The 18520-nt window shown below is 37.5% G+C and overlaps 1 protein-coding gene across 5 annotated transcripts in view; it reads left to right on the top strand.

Moving 5' to 3' along the window:
• The window catches only part of Nalcn (sodium leak channel, non-selective), a 313879-nt gene that overhangs the window by 155352 nt on the left and 140007 nt on the right, over positions 1-18520 (top strand). For all 5 annotated transcript variants that reach the window (XM_047553611.1, XM_047553608.1, XM_047553613.1 and 2 more), the window contains exons 12-13: positions 5862-6029; positions 11168-11359. In XM_047553611.1, the coding sequence (XP_047409567.1) occupies positions 5862-6029; positions 11168-11359 (360 nt within the window). The remainder of the gene's footprint in view (positions 1-5861; positions 6030-11167; positions 11360-18520) is intronic.

Raw genomic sequence — 18520 nt, forward strand, 5'->3', positions numbered from 1 at the left:
CCAGGGACTCAGAAACTGAGGCTGGCTCTCAGAAGGTCGAGGTGAACTTCTAGTACGAGAGCTTCCCAGCCAAGTAGAAAGGATGGAACAGACAGCAGCTCACTGTCAGCATCTTTGTTGTTTTAAGTCTCAAGGAGAATTTGGGTACAAAACGAACTTTCTGAAACTTCCACTAAAAAATTTTAAAAAATGAGTTGAGAATAGGCCCTGTCATTGTTGAGAGCTAACCACTCATCTGGGAGACCAAGTGAGAAAAGATAACTCAGAGAAACTAGGAGAAGAAAGGAAAACAGACTAGCCACCCAGATATGGGTAAGAGTCTCTGAAAGGAAAAAGAACAGATAGAAGAAATGTAATAATGAAGGAGAGAAGGAAATTTTCCTAAATGGCAGGAAAGTGTGAATCTTCAGATCGAATGGGCTGGCTCACTACATCTCAGAGGGATTAAATGGAAAAAGACCCATTCCTAGGCATAAAACCTGATGGCCTTACTGGATGGCATTACATAAAGAAAAAGACCTCTGTCATGCTTTGAACAGGCTTAAGAATCATACAGAAGCAAAATAAATGCACAACGCGTTGGGTGATGCAGAAGCAGCCTGGACAGTGGACGGCAGAGGCCCAGTTTACACTCAGCACTGAGAGGAACCAACTGCACGCACCACCGGAGTCTGGGCAGCACAAACAGGCACTTGTCTGAATTGGAGATGCTTTCCCCCGAGGAAAGGATGAGCGAGTAGGAACCTTTACTCTTGTTTAAGGACACTACTCCAGAGTGTGTGGGTTGCAGGATAAGTGAATCACAATCCACACAACTAGAAAAGAGGTGCTGAAAAACTCCAAAAATGTGACAAGCACTGGATCTAATGGAAGATAACAATGAATATGCAGAACAAGAATCCCTGAAAAAAGGAAGATAATGTGCCAAATTATAATCCTGTGCCCTGTAAATAAGTACATGTATTATGGCAACTAAAATTAAAATGCAAATAGATGAACAATCTAATGACTACCAGGAACAATGTTAAATATACTATTGTTACAATCAAAATTTGAAATTTCCAAACAGTTTCATAAAATAAATTTAACATGGTAAATTACTGTCATCAATTCTTACTTGAGATCTTATTCATTTTCTAAGTAAAAGTTACACTGAAGCCGGTCACCATGACGCATGCCTACAATCCCCAGGGATCAGGAGGCTGACGTCAGAGGATGGCAAGTTCAAAGCCAGCCTCAGCAACAATGATGCTGCTAAGAAACTCAGTGAGACCCCGTCTCTAAATAAAATACAAAATAGGGCTGGGGATGTTGCTCAGTGGTTGAGTGGCTGAGTTCAATCCTGGATACCAACCCCCCAAATAAATTAAGTTACTCTGAGAAGAATAGCATGAAGAAAAGTGACCATAACAATTGAGAGATCCATTTATTTTTCTAGTTTTAAAATGTATTTTAATATAAAAGGCAGCAGTATAGGTCCAAAGCAAGCACCACCCAACCAATAAAGCACATTTTTAAAAAAAAAGAAGAGCAACTACTATTAAATTTGTAAACCATTCCAACAAAACTGGGGTGAAGAAAAGGTGCTGAATCAATGAAAGATGGAGGGCAGGGTGTGCTATGAAGTTTGCAGATGGGCAAGGACTGCTAGCCAGTAAATAAATTTTCAAGCAATAATAAAAATATTCTAGGTTAATTTATGACCCTTGGGAATTAAACTGGGAGATCAGAAAAGTCAAGTAGAAGGCTCAAGTTAACAATGAGAAAAAGAAATTAACAAGTATTTGACCATGCAAGGAAAAATTGAAAGATGAAATATTGTGATACAATAAACAGGAAACAGCGAAGTATAACTTTGGTGCATTAAATATGAGCAGGATGAGTTTTCCTAGTAAAAGACATAGAAATCTGGTTATGCTTAAACAAAATCAAATAGTATACCTCCTATAGAGAACACATACAAAGTGACACCAAAGTGTGGCTGAAAATCATCTCCACAAAACACCCAAAGTATTGAAATATTTCAAATACTCATGAGACTATACTAAAAAATTAAGGGAAAGTCTCAAAAAGAAGGTATGACATGAGTGCAGAATGCCAAGTCCCAAAGCCAGTGGCTGCCTGAGGACATTTGCTTAACCCTGTTAGCAGAACTTGCAATTTTCAGGGGTGTGTCCAGAACAGAAGGGGCTGGAACCTGTACGAGATATGTCAGAAAGAGAGTCCCCGAGAGCATCAGGACATGAGGTGTGTGCTTCAGGGAATGGAGGGAAAAGCCCATTCTTAGAGGGAAATCCTGAGAAACACTCCAGTCGACCATAATTATTGACAGATGTATCTGCTGAAAATACGGAAGACAAATCTGCCTTCTTTTACCGCCAGAGTTCAAATTATTTAATTTCAGGGTCTGAGAAATAGCCAAGAAACTGTTTAAAGGGTGGTAGATTTGTAAATGTCACTGAAAAAAAATTGTACTCAACTTTCAGGTCTTGAAAGTATACAAAAATTTGATGAATTTCTGGAAAAATACAAACAGCCAAAGGATGAAGTAAGAATCCTAATCAGAACAATATTGGAAAATTTTGCCCAACCATTACAAAATTTCTTTGCTTGTGTGGTTTTCCCAGTGAATCCTTCCTACTTTCAAAGATCTAACCATTCCTATTTTATTTAAGAAATTACAGATCATACAAAAGATAGAAATTTCTGCAATATAATTGACAAAGCTAGCATAATCTTGAACAAACCTGATAATAATATACAACAAGTAAAATTATAGGACAAGTTCCTATGTAATAGTAGATGCAAAAACTATAAAAATATCATGCAATAAAATACAACAGATAGCATTACTATCTAGAGTTTATTCCAGGGATAAGACAAATGGCTAATGTCAGAGACTCTTGTGACATAAGTCATTGCATATGTCATTGACATACAGATTTTTAAATCTCTCAAAGTAGAATAGGAAGAGAAGGAAAATCCCTAAACATGGTAGAAATTAATTTCCAAGGTCTGCTTCAGTCATTCCATATAAATGCTAAGGAAACTTTCTTTGAAAATAAGGACCAAATTATGGATTTCTGTTATTAGCACTTTATTATTTAGTAACTACTGTACATCTATATCATTATAGACAATGTATTAGTATAATTAACTCCAAAAACAAATTTTTAAAAATAGTCTAAATAGTCTTATTTTATTTACAGATGATATGTGTATATTTAAATAAAGTCCAGGAGACTTTATTAAAAATATTATAATTAATAGAAAAATCTAGTAAGGTGAGTATAAAATATCAACATAAAGAAACCAATAGCTTTTCTTTCCACTGGTCCACTGGAACTAACTAGATGGAAATTAGATACATAAACACATATTTAAACAGACATATATATGTACACACATACACACACACACACACACACACACACACACATGCTCCAGGTATATATACTTGGTAGAAAGAAATATGTATTTTACACATATGTACATATTATATATAAATTATCAAGGCCCACTCTTCAAGCATTCTGAAAAAATTTGTGTATACACACACAAACACACACACACACATACACACACACGTATTTATAATGTGTATTTGGACATTTGGGATATATATATATATGTGTTGCATACATTGAGAAATACATATATGCACATATATGCATATGGGAAATTTTATTTAAAAAATATAAAATGTAGTCCAAATAAATGGAAAAACAATATGTCCTATATATAAAAAAGTAGATATTAACCTTCTAAAAATCATAATTTTATAGGTAAAAAGTAAAGAAAACTCATAAATTTATAAGATAAATATGACATCATAAAATTTATGTTAGAGCCAATTGCATTAAAGTTAAAAACCAAACTATCGACTAGAGAAAAAGTATTTGCAGCATGTATCACAAAGAAAGATTAATGTCCTCAATATCAACAACTCCAAAAACTGATAAGACAAAATAATACCACAGAATATTGGCAAGGATATAAATGGCAAATTTAAATTACTTTAAAAAGAAATTAAATCAGGATGATCAATACACATATATAAACAGATTAGAACCAAATATTAAGTTTGATTATACTGTTGCTAGTACAGATTTGGGAGGAGTAACTTTTCTAAATTCCTGGAAGACAAGTGATTTATGATAGTGCTTTGAAAGTGATCTCAATACTTTCTAAACTATAAAATATACAAAATGGGTTTTGCCCCAGCAATGTCAAGTTTGGAAATCTGTTTACAGATATGAAAGCCTTAGTATTTACTGAGATGCAGAAGGATGGTTAATGCACCCATGTTTTTGAAATAGTAAAATGTTTAACCACCTTCTCCAATGATGCCTTTCACTGCAACTGGTCACTAAGTTAGGAGGGAGAGTGTTGAGTTTAATAAGTGGTGAATGCTATGGGGATGCAGATGATAAAAAGAATAAGTAGGACCTCTATCCCTTCATCTGAAGGGAGGAGCTTGATTGCGAGTGAGAAAAACAAGTTGCCAAGTGTCCCTTTGTGTGACTGCCTATGCGTGGGTGAGCCTGGAGAACACTGAGGAGGAATATACAAAGATGTTAATGGGCTCACCTGAGAAAGACGACCAATGGAGCTTAAAGTCTTCATGTATATTTAAGATTATTTCAAAGTAAAATGTATTACTTTCCCTTTTTTTTTTTTTTTTTTTTAAGGAAGGTAAATGCCCCTTAAAGATAAAAAGCAACCAGAATCTACAGAAATGTTAGACTTGAGAAGTAATGTTCATATACTCCTCCTTTCTAAATTAACCTCCTGCATTGCTTTTACTATTTCATTTCTAAAATGCTATCATCAAAATTCCATTCTTCTTCACCCTTTTCCAAATGTTAGCAGAAGAATGTGCCTTCTGATAGTCAATATGGGCCTAGAAAGAGAAAGAAACAAGTCTACTTTATTCCCATTTTCCAGTAAATTGTTGATATCTTCTCAGAGGGATGTGTTATGACTCATCCCAACACTCACTCTTGCTTTCCTTAATTAGAAGCTAATCTTACATTGCATATTTTAATTCCAGTTACAACCTTCTTATAAAGTAAGAATTCTTACCTAGAAGATGGGTTAATGAGAATAACATGCTATCATTATATATGTATTTTATAATACTGCTATGATAGTAAATTCACAGAATTTATGTGAGAGATTAAAAGGTTGATGGATATTAATATAGTGATATTGATTATTCATTTGTTGATTAATAATATAGTAACATATTATATTAGTTTATTGATCTCCATGTGCATACACACACATAAATCATTTGTCATAGAATTCCAATTTCTGTACATGTTATATGCCCCAAAGCATAGAAGGATCAATGACATTTTAATTTTTTTACTTCAGTTGAATTATGGTTAGTAGTCATTTTATAATTTACCATGTACATTATGAACTGTGCTCTTTAGAAAATATAATTCATATAAAAATACAGAATTTCTGTAAATTCTGTAAACAGCAATGATCAGTTGTATTCTTTATAATTGTTAGGTAATAGCAATATGTTCATTGTCATTCTGTTGTTGGCAAAAATGATAAATTCTATAAATGTCAGTGGTTTTAAAGTTTATCAAATATTGGATAATGAAGAAATAATATCACTCATAAACATTCAATATTCCAACATAATTTTCTGATTTTCTAAGATAGCTTTGGTCTACTGTGTTCTAGTTAGTCTATTCCAAACCCATCTCTCTAATGAAATATCTCTTGACCTTGTGGGGCTTCTCAGTTTATATGACCATGGCTGAAATTCATGCACTGGTAAATATGTGAAATAAGTTGAAAAATTCTTTTGGATTCTATTTTCAATGTCTCTGTTCCTCTAGGTGGCCTTTACAGTTCTTTTTGATTTGGAAGCTCTTCTGAAGATATGGTGTCTGGGATTTACTGGATATATTAGCTCATCTCTCCACAAATTTGAGTTACTACTTGTCATTGGAACTACTCTTCATGTGTATCCGGATCTTTATCATTCTCAATTCACGTACTTTCAGGTAATGCAATTAATGTCCATTTATCTTTAGAACTTTTTCCTTTCCAGCTGAATATAGTCACATTATTATAACAACTATATGTAACCATATATTTCATATAAACAAAATGTGAGCTTGAAATTTTAAATATCAGAAAATTCATACATAAATTGTAACAATTATTTTTAAAACTCCTGAAAATTCACAGAAATAAATGCAGATGTTTAATATACTATTCCTAAATTAGCAGAATATAGATATACATATTTATATACATATGGATATCATATATCTATACATATTCAGCAAACTTTAAACTATATAAGTTGTTGGCACAAACTTTTAAGAGGGAATATGGATTTAATTCCAAGTATATATCTCTCTTATAAATATAATTGCACAAACACAAAGTCCTGGGTTCAATCCCCAGCACCACAAAAAAAATAAATAAATTAAATAAATAAATAAATAAATAAATATCCTTGTCAACAGTGATTTACAATGGAATAAAAAAAACTTACCTTTATAGATATTAAGTAGTCATACATAATAACCTAAATACCTATTTCTTCTCTGTGATGAATAATTGTACTTATTGTATAATAATTGGCTGTTTTTCAACTATGATATTGAATCATTGCTCTGTAATTATTCAATAAATAGCAATGATCAGTTGTATTCTTTGTAATTGTTAGGTAATAGCAATATGCTCATTGTCATTCTGTTGTTGGCAAAAATGATAAAACATGATATGAAATTTCATCATCAAAAACATCTCAAATATAGTAATTTTTCTGACTCAAATTGGTTATTTATATAATTTATTATGGCAGTACCAAATGTGCATTTTTCCTAATAGATATTTCAAGTAGTTGGGAAATAACATGTCTGTGGAATTTTAAAGATTAATGTAAAGACATAAGATTCTAATGCCTTAGAACAAAGAAAACACATTCCAATGTCATTTGTTTTACTTATTGGTAATACCAAAGTTATCATTTTTACAATAATATTATCTTTAGTGAACAATATTAACATTTGTAAAAAATAAAGAACAAATGCCTTAGAGACCTAGATGAAGAGCTGGGCCTCTGGTAATTCCAGCAAGTATACCTTTGGACATAAGTCTCTCAACTGTTGGTTTTTATTCTGAGACTTGGTTACCAGGGGTGAGGTAACTGGAACCAGTTATACACATCTAAAATTTTTGATGGAAAATGTGTGTTCCAAATATGTGTGTCATTATCTGCTCCTGTGCACTCCTGACTAGATGAGGTCCTCCAGTGGGCATTAATAATTGTAGAGGCTCTAACAGTCAGTAGAATGAAGTATCTATTTTACAAACCTATCAAATTAGAAAAATGCTATGGACTATTTCAGCAAAGGTTTAGAATAAAATATATTTAGGGCCTTAAAATTACTATGGTATGGCAAAAACTTGTGTGCAAAGATATTCTTTTGGAATTGTTTATGAGAGTAGAAATGGAAACTGTTTAATAAAAGGTAAACAATTGAGGAATAGATTAGTAAGTCATAATGTGAATTTTACTATAAAATGATGAGTGTGATGAATCTGTGATAACTTGAAAATATTTATATTTTATTTAAATGTGAAACAACAAAATTATACAATGTGTGTGTTTACGTTTCTGTATAGATGCAAAATACCTATAAGTAGAAAAATTACTGGAAAGAAATAAACCAACTTGTTATGGATTATTAACTATTTCTTGTTTCCTGCGCTTGTCCTCATCTCTGATTTTTCCTTCTAGTCTTTTTCACAAACTATCTAATACTAGCTTGCTTGACTCTAGCCATTTTGGAGGTAAAACAATGAAATATCATGTAGTCAAACCATAGTGAAGTTTACAATTTTAATTTGTATATGCTTCTGGATTATAATTTGTAGTAGTTTGATTTGCTAATGGTTAGGTGATTTTTATTTGTGTCTCTATACATGGTCATATTTATATTTTTCTAATGAAATTTATTAGGCTGAAATGCTAGAGGGGAAACAGTTCACAAAGGAGTACACAAGAGAATGTAGAATACAAGTGCCGGAAATGCTGTGGATAGAAACAAGCAGGGGAGAGGGTGTGATCATAGCCTGGGTGCTATTTTAGACCAGTTTCCCATGGACACCTGCTATGAAGAGATTTCACTTGAACAGAGGCTGAATAAAGCAAGAGAATGAGCCACCACGGCCTGGGGGAAGTTTCTGGGCAGAGAGAACCAGGTGGCACAGGTCCAGGATTGACATGTTCAAGGACTGGCATGAAGGTCAGCCTGCCGGGGCTGCAGGGAACTTAGGGCGCCGTGGTCTGGGGGGAACCATGCAGAATTCGTTGGTTCTTCCCTACCTGCGCAATGACCAGGGGTTGATTGTGCTTTGACTATTACCTGTGCTGAGCGCATTGCCCCATTTATTGTTGTTGCCTGAAGAGACATAATGACTTGCCCTTGACTGTGTGTCTAGCAAATGGTGGAGCTGCAACTTTGTTCCAGAAAGTTTAATTTCAGAGTTCACATTTTTAACCAGGTCTTTTCTACAGTGTCTCACTACGAAGCGACCGGCTCAGGCATTTGACCAGGAGAATGTGCTTTGGAAATAACCACACAGTGTTCTAAAGTGCTTTATTTCATATCTATAGGAACAGACAGAGTGAAAAGCATGCTTATCCACAAATATGGAAAGGCACAACTGGAGTTACTGATAAGAATTTCCCCTTTCCAGGATGTAGATTTAACCCTTTGAAAGTGCTGATCAAATCACCAATGAGGGAGTTGTATTAAGTTCTCTTTCTTCAAGATGATGAAATATTAGAATTGAACAAATATGTATAGACTATATTAGTTAGAATTTGGGATGGAATTCAAAATTATTTAGATGATATTTTAAATACGATTTTAATACCAGCAAGGAGAACACATAGTACTGAAATTTGAGCTGTAAACCAAGTAAATTATCCCTGTGTACTTGCCTGAATTCTGCTGTTCCTAGTTAGATATTGAGTCATTTATGTTTGAGAATCAAAAAAATCTGATAAAAATGAAATCCTGCCAGGTTATTATTCTGAATATTAATGTTAGGATGTTAGCATGTTATGATGTTGGTATGTTAATACACCAATAGTTCTAATAATAAAACTATTTTCTTTTATTTGGAAAGATTACCTGAGTGTACTATGTTCTGATTTGGGAATGCATGTCAAGAATTATAGCAGCAGAAATGGGAGCTAAACCATGTGGTCAGATGCTTCATTCAAACAAATTGATTTCTCACATAAATTTTCTTCTATAATGTGGTATTAAGGATTTTTATGCATCTTCACAACTTCCTGTCACTTGTCCAATTAATTTTCCTTCCAGGCTGCTGCAGACCATATATTTATGCTTTGTAAATGGTAGGACTGATGGAGTTGGAATGATTTACTGAAGGAGGATCAGAAAGAGTAGGAAGCTAGGGACATTGAGGAGGCAAAAACAAATATTTTGTTTACACATGTAACAATTAAAATCTAGTTTATAAAATGCATTTCCTGTTCTGTACATTCCAAGTGCATGGAAAAACTAAAATTTATTTTTTAATGCATTTCTTGTTCAGTACTATGTTCCAAATTTAGCATTCATCTTTCAGAGACAACTTAGTTTCTGATTTTATTCTACTTACATTCTATTATTGTTCTATTACTCTTCAATTTACCATGTTTTATTTATGCCAAGAACACAGTTTTCTAATTTAATATTTCTAAATTTGAAATATGCCTTCTAATCACTGTACTTTAATTGGCAGCATTCTTATTTATTAAAGGAACATAAAAAATTGATGACATCTCAGACTTAATGAAAAATGGCATTTTTCCATGCTTTTCTTACATACCAATTTTTCTTTTCTGGTACCAGGGATTGAACCTTGGAGTGCTTAACCATGGAGCCACATCCCCAGCCCTTTCTTAATTCTGTTATGTAGACACAGGATCTCTCTAAGTTTCTTTTGGCCTCACTAAGTTGCCGAGGCTGGTTTTGAACTCACGATCCTTCTGCCTTAGGCTCCCAAGCTGATAGGATTACAGGCATGTGCCACCACGCCCAGCCCAATCTATGCTTTTTAATCATATAAATATGTCCTTAAGAGCTGTATCTACTCCATGTGCTTTTTGTAATAGTAGCCATTGAATCAAATTTATCCAACATAATGTTTGGCACAGAATCATCAGTATTTGTTTAATTAATTAATTAATTAGTTGTGGGTGGGTTCTTTGCAAATAATACACCCAAAACTTCTAAACATATATTATTACTCATTGTCTCTATATAAGGAATAGATAACAAGCAGATACAGCAAAGATCCAAATATACAAGGCTTATATAAGGTTGTCTTCCTCCAGTGGTTGTTGGGGGTCCAGGGAAAGTGGGTGGCTCTGTTTCACAGGGTCATCCAAGACCTGTTAGGTCAGCTCGAACCTGACATACTCTTTGCCAGGCTTCTGTTTCTGGTCCAAAGGTACCACTCCATTTATTTCCATTTCTAGGCCAGAGGAAGGCATAAAAAGGTTATCCAGGGCAAGTTGAACTTCATGTACCAAAAGTTGCAAACTATTCCTTTCCTGTCCCATAAGCCTGGGCCTGGTTCATGGGACACACCCAGCTGCAAAGTGTAGATCCAGAGACAGGACAGTGTAGTCTACCTGCTAGGCAGCCCTGGATAGGCTGAAATTCAGAAAGTTCTTTTACCTAAAGGAAGAAAGAGAAAACCGATATTGGGGTAGATGTCACAGCCTGAAGTAAAGAACCCCTGATAAAAGTTTATTTTTTTCTATTTCCTTATGATTGTGTAATACTTAGAAAAGTTTATTTTGAGACATTAACTATAACTAATAGTGAATTAAAAGTTCTCTTAGATATTTGAACATAAGGAAATATCACTTTTATTTTGAACGCATTACTAGTTAATACTATTTGAATGATCACATTATAGGTTAAAACACTCTGTTACCACTATTGATATCTTGGCTAGTCTATTTTTACATTTAGTCTCTAAATGCACAAGTGGACCAATGTGATTTCATAGAGTACTGTGGAAATGTTTTAGTATAAATTTCTTTAAGGTTCTATGTAAAGAAATGATCCAACGTGTATGTTTTCCTCTCTTGTGGTAGGTTCTTCGGGTAGTTCGGCTTATTAAGATTTCTCCTGCATTAGAAGACTTTGTCTACAAGATCTTTGGTCCTGGGAAAAAGCTCGGGAGTCTGGTTGTGTTCACTGCCAGCCTCTTGATTGTTATGTCAGCGATTAGTTTGCAAATGTTCTGCTTTGTTGAAGAACTGGACAGATTTACAACATTTCCAAGGGTAAGAATTAAAACTGCAGTCAGTTTAATTCATTATTCTTATTCTGCTAATAATTCTTAACATCAATGTAATTTCACTTTAGTCATGGTTTAAAACTATTGTCATATTTTTGATAACTTAGGATAATTAAATTTTAATATTTAAAATTCCCTTCTGTGGGGCACAGGTGTCTCAGCATATTTTCAGCATTGTGAGATTATTCATCAATTCTAAAATTGTGGAAATAATATAAATATATGATGAAACCAGTAAAAATGGGAACTAGGGTTCTTGCACCTATAAATTAAAATATAGCATAATTTTAGAGTGAAATGTTCATTTGTGTGTGTGAGAGAGGCAACATTTTTATCTGTTTTACAGTTCATATATTTTATATCAGACATACTCCAATAGGAAGCTTTGGATTTTTAATTTAATAAAATTCATAACCTTCATATATGAAGTCTCTTTAGGAGATCATCTAGTTGGTACCTCTGCATTCTCATTAGAATTCACTCAGACTGTAAAGGAAGTTAAAAATCAATTCAAAGCAGAAATTGTATGGAAAATTTGGCAACTAACCAGAGAGATCCTAAAATGTAGACTAAGTTCTTAGTGGGGACTCAGGACCCCCAAAGAAATTTAAGCAACATCAAAACTGTAGTGACCGAGACAAAGAATATATGTATTTTCACCAGAAGTTGAAATCATAAGACTTATTTCTGGAAAGAAAATCTTGAGTTAAAAATAAAAACAAAAAACAAACAAACAAAAAAGCATAATATATATATATATATATATATATTTTTTTTAATATTAAACTTTAAAAGTAAAAAGGCCAGTATTCCCAGTGGATAGACTAATAGTTTGTAATATTTTTTAAATTTTGTGGTAAATTTGTTACTTTAGCAAGGAGTGTTGGAGTTCATCCTTTCTTGATTTATCCATATATCCCTAAGCTTTTGTTGAGTGCCTCTGAAGAGCCAGGAAGTTTGGGTGATCCTGAGGCATGGACACAACTAAGTGTCCATGCTCACAAAACTTGCTGTGGAGGGCAGGAGGCAACCAGTAAGCACAGTGTTCTCCTGGCCTTGGTGAAGGTCATGGACCCAGAGGGAAGGACCATAAGCTGGGATGGAAGACCCAGGGAGGCATTTTGGGTCCCGTGGTTACTGAAGGACAGTTGGATATGGACAAATGAGCAGTAAGGGAACCATGTTCCAGGTCCCGGGGACAGCAAGTGCTAAAGGCCTGAGTGAGCAATTTCTTCTTCCAAATGTAAAGGGGAGACAGCAGCCAGTGGTGGAAGAGACACAAGGCCAGGAAACTTTAAGATGGATGAAGTGCGAGCTTGTCTAAGTGATGAGAGAGCAAGCAGAGGGGAGGGCTAAAGATGTATGCGATTCAGGGGATGATGGCAAAGGGCTTCTGGGGACACGGAAGAAGCACTGGGACAGATTCCCTGGGTGTTGAGGTGGTTGTGAGGAACACAAGCCAATCAAAGTCTGAGTCAGGGCCCTGCTCACTCACTGTGGCAGTGTCAGCAGAGGGCAGGGGCAGGGGCTCCCCAGGGCTCCCCTTTCCCTGAACTGCACGGGGAAGGCCAGGCAGATCAGCACAGGCAGACCTAGAGAGAAGGAAAATTGGTTCATTGCTGAGCAGTCCTCTCTGCTTTTATGGCCCACAGGTGGGTGGGCAGGAAGTGGAAAGTTCTAGGCACAGAAATGTACTGAACCAGAATGGAGAAAGTACCCCAGTTCAGTCCTCGACAAGGAGGCACCTGGCCTGGGGATGCAGCTGTGCCTGTGAGCATCACGGTTGCGTGGGAGATGGAGCTGGGTCCATGGCTGCAGCTCCCTCCAGAGACCCGCAGTGTCCTGGCTGTGCCCCAGGCCAGCTGGGAGGGCAGCCAGGCAAAGCCTGGCCAACAGGAGGGGCAGCTTTTCCTCCAGGGATGGAGGGATACAAGCAAGGATGAAAGTGGTATCATGAAGCCCAGCTCCTCTCAGTCTGCCCCTCACTGGTTAATGAAGAGAGCAGACAGCCATGGTTTACTTGGTGACACTAAGATGGTTTTCATGATGGTCTGCACTTCCATCCAGTGTAATTTCACACACATTGTTGAAGGCCCACAGGTTCAGCCATTGTTCTACACTTAAGGAATGCTAAAGTGGTCAGTTCTGTTCTTTCTTCACAGTCTTATCTTAATTTCATGTCTTATCTTCATCTTTTACCATCTCCTCTCATTTCACCTCACTGATTTTATATCCCTTACCCCCAACCCCTTTTATCCAGATGGTTTGTGGAGTGCAGAATTTCCCAGATATTAGAAAGGTAATTACCACCCCCAAAGCCATCTGAATCAGCACCCTATAATCGGCACTTTAATATTTCCATAGCAAAACACCAGCCTTCAAACAGGATAAATGAAAACACCAAGTCAGTCTGAGGTCAGAACAAATATCACCTCTAAATAAACCACAAAAAGAGAACCTTTGAGAAATTTCAAAAGTGTTTGAATTCTGGAGTCGTAAGGAGGCCAGGGACCTGTGAGGAAGGCATTGTGTTCATGAGTCTGTGCTTCTTGCCACATGTGTCGATTTTGCTATCCTGCTCCATCATGTTTTAGCTGTGGGACACTGGACAAATCATTCACTAAACTTTTTATTTTTTGCACATCCAAACTGTAGGTAAGAAATGTTTTTTTTTTCTCCTGCATTGTGTATACTGAATAATAACCACAAAACTGGACCTAGAAAGCACTTTGTAAAGGTTTGAGTATCCAGTTCACACTGTACTGTATTGAAGTTGAAGATACCATCCGTGTAAGACAGACTGCTTTCTAGACCCATCCATGACACAGCACCTTTAAATTTCACTCTCGTTTTCAGCCATTATATAGTAATCAAGTGGCACTCCTTTTTCGGATCACCCATGACTCAGTAGTGTCCTTCTGCCTGATTACTGGACCATCCCAATGACAGCAGCTCAGCAGCTCTGAACCCCTAATCAGTAATCGAGCTGCTAACAGCATTGGCATCCTGAACGGATGCAGTTAGAGGGAGCTAGATTGCTCCTTGCATGAAAGCATCATTGAAAGTTAAATCCCTTAAAAATAATCAAATTTTACAAGAAATATTCAAAATTGTATGATTGCGAAGGGAGTCATTATCATTCCTAATCAAATAAAGCACCATCTGTGGTGGTCCTTGCTGGATAGGGATACATTAGGAGAAATGATTCCAACCCATGCATCAACCCTAGCTTTGTCTTCAGCACTCAGGTCTGTGGGCTCACTTCCTCCCCTTCTCTTGAGGCCATCTTCCTTCTTATCTTGTGGTTGAATGCTTGGGGAGGGTGGTTTAATTATAGTATTAGCCGAAGCACAGCCCATTAGGAGGACAAATTCTCTGTGAGAAAAATCATTTGATATACCCCTAAGTAAAATAGGAATTGTAAAAACCCACAGTTGTTCACATTGTCTTGACTTTAGTCCAGGCTGTTTGGGGGCTGGCTACCAGCAACATGCTGTGGAATGGTGCAGGGAAATAAACCGTGGAAGCACATGTGGAGATGGGGGTGGTGGGAGCATTTGTCTTGTAGGAAGGATGGGTCAGGCAGAGGCAGGAGCCTAGCTTGGCAGAGTGGGCTCAAGACTGGTGCCAGGGAAATCATTTTGCAGTGGCTGTTTGTTAGCCTGGTCTGGATCCAACCACCCAGTTAGTGAATGCTCATCAGACTAGATGTAGAACTGGATACTGGGTTCAATTAGACCCTTTGTACCTGGGCTGCAGCAGCCTGCTGTGGAGTCTCTCTAAGATGGCCTGGTGTGGACACCCAAAGGCATTTTCCCCAGCCAGATACTAAGAAGAGAAATTTGGAAGAGCAGAGAGACAGCAGAAAGAGAGGCAGCCCAGCCACTGGGTTCCCAGGGACCACCCAGTGCAGTGACCCTCAGATGGAGCACCAAAAATAATAGAAGGTCAAAGGATCCTAAAGGGAAATTAGTCCCCGTGCTCACACACTTGGAAGAGTTTTCAAAGTCTGCCACAATTTGACCCAAAGTTCATAAGCCAGTGTGACACACGGAACGTTCAGTTATCTTTTACCTCTCTTTTTGAATACTTTTCTTCCTTCTTCTCATATTAGGGATTGGGAAAATGCACAGATTCTGGAATCATGCTAAAACACTGTTGATTGTGCATATGGTCTTGGGTGACATTTAGTTGGTCTGAGCTTCATTCTTTTTTAAAATGGCAATGATAGATAATCGATATGACAAATAAGAGCTCTGTTTACCAATGAAAACACTGAAGCATACTATTTGCATGACCTACCCAATGCTACACAGCTTGAACACTGAATCATAGCCATCTTTGGCCCCTCCCAACTATTATCTGTTAGGGTCAAGTGCCTCCTGGCAAATATACTAGAAAGTAGTCGTTTTGTCAGGAAATATTTACTGAGTGCCAAGACTAAAAGTATCTTTGTCAATTCATACCTGGAAGGAAAGGCTTTGGGGTAGTTCATCACAAAATTCCTGCAGGACTTAATGACACCGAGGTGCATGAGGAATTAATATTGTTGGGGCATAGGCCACAGGTGGTGCAAGGGTCAGGACCCTGGCCCTGCACCTGTTACTCCAGGTCCCACAGCAGAAACAGCATTTGTCAAAGATCAACACATGAGGCAGATGGAGGATGCTCCAGGAGACAGCTGGAGAATAGGTTTCTGAAGGAAGAATGAACAACAATGCTGAACCTGAACAGACTCCCCTGACCCTCGTACACTATCAGGTACAACATGCCGGACTTCCTTCTTCTGTTGTTCATTCCAAGATCCCCATTGCCTTCCATCCTCGTGCTTACCTGATCTCATTAGAAGTGCCCGAATAATCCTGCCATGAATGCTTTGACTGGAAATCATGGAAATCTTGACTTTGACTTCAATGATTAGGAAATGTATCTCATAAAAATTTAAGAGAATAGGTAGATGAGATTTTAGGAAGTCTAGATCTTTCACTGAAATTCTTTTTGTTGTAGTTTGGGTTGAATTGTGTCCTCTCAACCCTGAGAAGATATCTTGAATTCCTAACCCCCCAGTACCTCAGAAAGTGACTCTGTTAGAAATAGGAGCAATGGAGCTAAAATGAGGCCTTGGGTGGGCCCTCATTCAGTGTGACTGGTGCTCTCATGAAGTGGAGGATGTGGACACAGACAGGCATGGAGGAAGCCCATGTGAAGTGGCATCAGGAGATGTCATACATTTCAAGTGGCATCTGCAAATCGAGGAACACCAAGGAATGCTGACAAATACCTAGAGCTAGAAAACACAAGAGAAGCTGTGCCCTGGGTCCATCGGATAGAGCAGACTCAGACTTCTAGTCTCCACAACTGTGAGACAATACATTTGGGACATGAGCAACCCCATTTGTGTTACCTTATTACAGAAGCCTGGCAAACTAATACAGTTGCCTTCTCCCTGAGGTCTTCCTGTGTTAGCAAGGTGGAAGTAGAATCCCCAGGATTCATGATCACAGAGGAATAAGTGAGTCCTCACTTTTCTCCTTCTTAGGAGCAAGAAAAGCTTTCCCAATCTCATCCCTTCTATGTTAGTCATGTTTTATCTGCATGAACAACTTACAGGACAAAAGTATATTTTTGCTCATGGTTTCAAAGGTTTAGTCTGTGGTGGGCCAACTCTTGGGCTCTGGGCCCAAGATGGGGGAGAATATCATGGCAGAAGTTCCCAGTGCTATGGGCCAGAGATAAGATGGAGCATCCTGACTGAAGGGCATGGCAGAAGAGCACTGCTCCCATCTTGGAGGCCGGGAAGCAGGGCTTGAGGGGAAGGCTCTGTAGGGAACACGAGCCTTCCAGGGAATGTGACCAGTGACCCACCTCCTCTAACCACACCCCTTCTGCCTACAGTCACCACCCAGTTAGTTCATTCAAATTAGGGTGGACTGATTAGGTTATGGATCTCACAATCCAATCATTGCACCTCTGAATATTCTTGCATTAACACAGGAGCATTTGGGGGACACCTCATGTCCAAACCATAACACCTACTCCCAGCAAATGTTCTCTCATCTCTCATTGGCAGGAGTAGGTATCACAGTTATTCCTGATCCCCTGGCAAGATCTGTGATTAGAATGACTGGCTTAGATTAATCACATGGGAAGGAATGAGTGTTGGGGAGACAACCATAAAAACACTACGCAGGACAGAGCCAAAACCTAGAGAGAATGTCTCTCTCTCTCATCTTTGCCTCCAAGGCTGCTGTTTACCCTATGCAAACTGGGGGTGCAGATAAGTATATGAGAAAAATACATGTTTAATTTCTCTCATCAGACACATCTGGGCCCCAGATCCTTCCCAAGACACCCAAATAGGTATTCGCAAAGCAGCCAGCTGGGTGCTAGGTGGAGAGTAGATCAGCTGGTGATTCCTGTTCTCCCTCTGGCTCTGGCCACTTTATATCACATGCCATGAGCACTTATGCACAGGTAACTCAAAGTTGATAGTGCTGTATATCCCTTGCCCCTCCAAAACCCTAAGACTATGTGTGTATTTGTGGGTGGGGGGTTGGATCAGTAGGCACCAGAGAGTCAGAGAGAGGGAGACAACCCCTGGAGCATCAGCATAGAGTCCCAGGAGATGGAGAAAGGGCACTTGAATGTTTCTCAATGGAACAGAAAAAGACAATGATACATTGATAGAATTTAATAAGCAACTTTATCATCCCAAGTCAATAACTATTCTAGTTTGAACCAAACAGACATTCTGCTGAATAGAGAAAACAAGCGCATTGAATCCTGCTATAAGGCAATATTCGACAGTTCCTGTTTTGTTGAGATGAATAAATTGTATTATGAGGACAATTTGGATTAAATTTTCATGATGGAACAGCCCGTACAGGTCATAAGACAGATTGGCACAAGCAAGCAACCACAATCTTTCTGTAACAAACAAATTGCATGCTTTCCTGTGGTTGCCTAACAAAAGTTGATAGGCACAATTTCAGTAAGGTTTTGCTTAGTTTTTTCCTACATTTATTACATAAAGCAACTGCCTATAAGTTACTAGGAAGAGCACTCACTCTGCATCTTTAACCACTGCAGTCTCTTTATCCCTCCCTATAATAATAAAAATAAGCAGGCCTCAATTGTAATTGTGCAA

This window comes from Sciurus carolinensis, chromosome 5, assembly GCF_902686445.1.
Source record: "Sciurus carolinensis chromosome 5, mSciCar1.2, whole genome shotgun sequence".
Classification (NCBI taxonomy): Eukaryota; Metazoa; Chordata; class Mammalia; order Rodentia; family Sciuridae; genus Sciurus; species Sciurus carolinensis.